The following is a 6,023-nucleotide window of genomic DNA, read 5'->3' on the forward strand; positions in this document are numbered from 1 at the left end:
TTTTACTTAATTCTTTAATAGTTCATTAAATGAATTAATTATAAAACTTAACTTACTTAATTCGCTAATCTTACTTGATTCCTACTTTATTACTTGTGGTAAATCTTCTCTCACTTTAATTTAACGGTCGTAATTAAGTGATGTTAATGTTAGAGTTAACCTAATTTCGACAATGATCGATATCATTAGGGATTCTTTCGTACCACATTTTTCTTTCAACGGTCGTAATTGATGTTAACGGATAGGACGACCTAATTTGGAAAACGATTATTTCTTTCAGCAATCAACGGTGTTATAAGAAATTAAGTTACTGTACCTAATCGTCGAAGGGTATTTTAGTAATTTCTACTAGTAGTTGCAAAGACCTCTTCTAAGACAAAAGCAAAAAAGAAAGAAACCCTCCACTGCATCAAGATTGCTACTTGTGTGCGTGTTTTCACCTAAACATAACTCAACTTGGCGTCCAAGCAATCCTAATTCTTTATGTCTAGAAAAACCATTTTTCATTCCTCCTTACCAAATAAATAATCAACAAAAGAAGACCCTTTAAGTACGTCTCTATCTTTCTCTCACTATATATCTCAAGAGTCTTTGAGGTGTTTCTTGATGCAAGATTAGGGTTTTTATACAAGAAAAAGTGATTAATTAAAGAAGGATTCTATTCCTTACCAACTTGAAGGGACGATATCAGGTTCGAGTTTCGCCCTTTTTTACCGATTCAATTTATAAAGCAAGCACATGAAGAATAAACCCACAAGAAGCTAGAGTTGGTTCACAAAGAAAGAATTTACTTTGTTTGATCTTTAATTCTTATGTACTCCAACTATTTAGCTGTCTTTCTTTCTTTATTGAGAATATATTATTATTTCTATCCAAGTTTCTTCACCTAGCTTGAGGATATACAAATTACCAATTATAGAAATATTATGAAACCAGCCAAAAACAACAGAAATGGCATGGTGTAACGATGAAAATAATACTCTCCAAAACCTCACAACTTCTTCAAGAGATGTCAATAGTAATATTGTCTCAAGTTCATGTCCTTCTTGTGGACATGCCATACAAGTTCAACCTAATAAGGTATAGTATCATGTTCAATTCTTTTTGTGTTTGGTTTGTTTATATATTTATATTTATATATTTATATGTTGTTTTAATTTCTTGGAATGATTAATTGATTTTGATGATATTTCGGATGTAGGGGTTGATTCAAGATTTACCCGGATTACCAGCCGGAGTGAAATTTGATCCGACTGATCAAGAAATACTTGAGCATTTAAAGGCTAAAGTTGGGTGTGATACAATAGAGCTCCATCCTCTTATTGATGAATTCATTCCTACAATAGAAGGTGACACTGGAATCTGTTATACTCATCCTGAAAAATTACCAGGTAATTAATTTAATTTCATTTGCTATACATATTATAGATGTATTATTATATACTCCGTACAAGTTAACTTGTTAATTAGCGATGAGTTTGAGAACAAATCAAATAGATGTAACTATTCAAGGTATATGAGCCATTTAAAACATATACTATTAATTAGTAGTACTTCGATTAGAAGAAGACTTGTCAAATGATCATACATGTTTAATTTTTGTTTGACATAGTTGGGAGACAATATCTTCTATTAAAAAGACTTATCATGTTATAAATGTGTTTCAACTTTTCATTGATATTTTCCTCATTCAACAACAATTTGAATTAATTCAAGATCATGTCATTCAACAAAAGGTATATTTTAATTATGATGCAGGAGTTAGCAATGATGGTCAAATTCGCCATTTTTTTCACCGTCCTTCTAAGGCTTACACCACAGGCACACGAAAGCGAAGAAAAGTACACATGGATGCCGAAAGAGGTGAAACAAGATGGCACAAAACAGGAAAGACTAGGCCAGTTTTGATGTCCGGTTTGGTACAAGGGTACAAGAAGATACTTGTACTTTACACGAACTATGGTAGACAAAAGAAACCCGAAAAAACAAATTGGGTAATGCACCAATATCATCTTGGTAACAATGAAGAAGAGAAAGATGGAGAAATAGTTCTCTCAAAAGTGTTCTATCAAACGCAACCTAGAAATTGTGCATCGGGTGTTAAGGAATTATTGTCAGGTGATGATAAAATCGAGAGGAACCCTAAAACTAGGAACATGAGCATCGTTCAAAATTATAGCGTCGATTGTCCCTTCTTATCATATGACATTGATCGAAGGCAAATTAATAGAGAATTACCATCTCATGTTATCCCAAGTTTTGTTTTACAAGATGATCTAACGACATATATTCAACTTCCAGCTGGATCAAGCAAAGAATAATGAGTTGAAGAAATTATAAGTAATAAGATAAGATGTTGATGAGCTCATGTATAGTAGCTTATCAATATGTGTTGAGAGTTGATCTCTTAAGGGCCCCTTTATTATTGAGGGTTCGAATTTAGAATAATGTATAAGTTTTACCACATGAGTTGTTACATCGTAATCGTTTTGAGTTATGTGAATGTTTAGAGATACAAGATGGTACTTTAGTCAAGTGCCGGGACTTGAATTGTTACTATTTAATTGTGGTTTATGTATTATAATTTGGATTTTGGAATTGTAAATCTAAATTAACTTGTAATTAGTAAAACATATATATTTATTTTATTTAATTCAATTAATTGATCAACAATCATTCAATATTTGTATTTTAATTAGAATACTTTTAATCACTTCAAGAAAATCATAAAAACGGGATGATACTTTTAGGGACGACAAAATATCGTCCCGAAAAGACTGCTAAACGGTAAAAAACGGGCAAGTTCTTCAGAAAAGTTTGACTTTTTTTCTCGAACGACCTTTTGGGACGGCATGTCGTCCCGAAAAGAAACATTCTTTTTTATTTCTTTTTCGTGCAAAAAAAATTGGCTCCAAAAATTAAAAATTTTCGCGCCAAATGATTAGGGACGACATGTCATCCCCAATAGTTAATACCCATAAAAGCTCACATTTTTTTTTCTTTTTTCTTTTCTTTTTGTGTAAAAAAAATTGACTCCAAAAAGATAAACTTTTTCGCACATAACATTTAGGGACGACATGTCATCCTCTAAAACTTTTGCAGACGACATGTCAGCTGATCTTTTCTATTTAAACTCCTCTTTTAACACAATTTTAACCTCAGCAAAACCATTATCACTAACCATTATTAGTAACACAATTCGCACAGATACAGAAAACACAAATGTTGACCATTCCGCTGATCATTATCTCATTCGACGTGTATTACGGAAGAGAATTCCGTAATGAAATGAAATTTTACGATTATACGCGTAGTTCGAAAGCTTCGTTCAAAGAGATTGACGTTCGCGACTTTGGTTTACAGGACCTTTTAACCTTTTTTGAAAGAAAAGGTCTCGTTCGAACACACAATTGTCTTGTTTTATGAAGATGATTGTGTTCCGGAATTGTCCGCTACATTTCTCCCTACAGACAATCACTGGTACAGTATAAAAGAAACCGTAGATTGACGTTCACTTAACCCAAAATTACACTTTTTAGCAAAAATTACACTTAACCCCCTAAAGTTTTAAATTTCCCATAATAGCCCCAAAAGATCTGGCCGCTTGGGCGGCGCGCAAACATAGTGCACGATGCGAACTATGCTTTATTCAAGATGTCATCTGTCTCCCCCCCATTGAGCTATTCGTTTCCACACGAACCACTCTTGGTGAACAGACGAACAAAACACCATCAACCTTTTCTCAGGTTCCTAAGTACACTTGGACCCTTTTCTGAAATGCCATTGAATCTTTAATAGGGTTATAGTCTTGTTTCGGAGTTGCTTCACCTTATGATCCAATACCCTTATCGGTTCTTCGATACAGCTCAGTTTTCATCCACAATGATATCCGGTAATGGCACATATGCATTTCCATCTATTAAACACTTTCTCAATTGAGACACATGAAATGTGTCATGTATATCACTTAATTCTTCGGGTAACTCTAGTTTATAGGCTACTTTTCGGACAGGGGCCAGGATTTTAAAGGGTCCGATAAACCTTGGTCCCAATTATCCCCGTTTGCGTAAGAATATTATTCCCTTCCAAGGAGAGGCTTTAAGTAAAACCATATCTCCCACTTGGAACTCAATAGCCCTTCTCCTTCAAAGTCTATACCACACGCTCTTAACAAGTCCTCCAACGTTTGAATCATCCTCTCACTTTGCCCATCAGTTTGAGGATGAAAAGTGGTACATCCCCATTTCTTTTTGAAATTGTCTCAAAAAATGTGGAGTGAAACGTGTATTCCGATCCAAAATAATCGAAACGGGCACCCCATGCCTTTCTATGACTTCTCGCATGTGAATCTCTGAAAGTACCTCAGAAGATGAAGACTCCCTAATAGGCAAAAACAATGCACTTTTTGTCAGTCTTTCAAGTATCACCAAAATTGTGTCATGATGCCGAGGCGTCCTCGGTAATTTTGTAATCAAATCCATGGTTATATTTTCCCAATTCCATATCGGAATCTCCAAAAACTTAAGTTTACCATATGGCATCTGATGTACTGCTTTGACTTGAAGACAAGTCAAACAATTTTGAACATTTTTATCAATTTTCCATTTCATACCCGGCCACCAATATTCTCTTAAGTCTCTATAGATCTTGGTTACACCAAGATGTATCGAGTACATAGACTTATGTGCGGCTCCCAATACTTCTTTCCTAGCTTCACCCATGCTAGGAATCCATATCCGACCGTATCGTGTCTTAAGTCCCCTACTATCTTCCACAAGAGGGTCTACTAGACCTCTAATTCCCTCTTCATTTAATCGATTGGACTCAAGTGCAGAGGCTTGAGCCATCCGAATACACTCAAATAGTGAAGGTGTATCCACCATTGCGAGACACTTAACCCTAATTGGTGGATGGTGAGTCTTTCGACTAAAAGCATCAGCTACCACATTCGCCTTTCCCGAGTATTACAAGATGTCACAATCATAATCTTTTACTAAATCAAGCCACCATCTCTGTTTGTTATTAAGGCCCGTTGATCAAAGAAATACTTCAAACTTTTATGGTCAGAGTAAACTGTGAATTCAACCCCATAAAGATAGCATCACCATATTTCTAAAGCGAACACCACCTCTACCAACTCTAAATCATGAGTAGGATACCTCTTCTAATTGTCGTGACGCGTATGCAATCACTTTCCCCCATTGCATTAATACACACCCTAACCCTTTTTTAGAAGTCTCATAATAAACCACCAAATTTTCAGTACCTTGTTGTAGTACCAATTTAGGATCCTGTACAAGTTTATTCGTAAGTAACTGGAACGCTTGTTCATGTTTCTCTTCCCACGTCCATGCCACACTTTTCTTGGTCTACTTAGTCAACGGTTCGCAATCTTAGAAAATTATTGAATGAATCGTCCATAATACCCAACTAACCCCAAGAAACTTCTAACTTCGATGGGACTTGTAGGAGAGTCCGATGGCAACATTGCTTCCGCTTTTGAGGGATCCACCTGAACACCTCCCTCATTAATAACATTCCCTAAAAAATGTACTTCCCGTAGCCAAAATTCACACTTTGTGAACTTAACATAAAGCTTATCCTTTCTTAAGGTCTTCAATACTTGCTCTAAGTGAGAAGAGTGGTCACCTTCAGTCTTCGAATAAATAAGAATACTGTCAATGAAAAGTATGACAAATTTATCTAGCATAGGCTGACAGACTCGATTGATAAGATCCATGAAAGTTTTCGGTGCATAGGTTAACCCAAAAGGCATCACCACAAACTTATAGTGTCCATAACAAGTGCGGAATGCCGTCTTCTGACCGTCTTCTTTTGTTATCCTTAGTTGATGGTAACCTGACCTCAAATCGATCTTACAAAAGTAGCTGGCCCCGTGCAGTTGATTAAAGAGATTGTCAATCCTAGGTAATGGGTACTTATTTTTTATGGTCACCTTATTCAACTCCTGGTAATTAATACAAATTCTCAGAGACATGTCTTTCTTCTTAACAAATAACACA

At 35.5% G+C, this 6,023-nt stretch overlaps 1 protein-coding gene across 2 annotated transcripts; it reads left to right on the top strand.

Annotated features, from left to right (window-relative positions):
• The first annotated feature begins 642 nt into the window (after positions 1-642).
• LOC139870942 (NAC domain-containing protein 73-like) lies at positions 643-2,542 on the top strand. 2 transcript variants are annotated; one of them, XM_071858708.1, is made up of 4 exons: positions 643-691; positions 937-1,080; positions 1,202-1,391; positions 1,759-2,542. In XM_071858708.1, exons 2-4 carry the CDS (start codon positions 952-954, stop codon positions 2,319-2,321), a joined length of 882 nt encoding a protein of 293 aa, XP_071714809.1. In that variant the 5' UTR covers positions 643-691; positions 937-951; the 3' UTR covers positions 2,322-2,542. The 2 variants fall into 2 exon arrangements, with proteins under 2 accessions (XP_071714809.1, XP_071714804.1); XM_071858703.1 differs by having other exon boundaries at positions 649-691; positions 920-1,080.
• The last annotated feature ends 3,481 nt before the right edge of the window (positions 2,543-6,023 follow it).

Source organism: Rutidosis leptorrhynchoides, chromosome 1 (assembly GCF_046630445.1).
Source record: "Rutidosis leptorrhynchoides isolate AG116_Rl617_1_P2 chromosome 1, CSIRO_AGI_Rlap_v1, whole genome shotgun sequence".
NCBI classification, from domain to species: domain Eukaryota; kingdom Viridiplantae; phylum Streptophyta; class Magnoliopsida; order Asterales; family Asteraceae; genus Rutidosis; species Rutidosis leptorrhynchoides.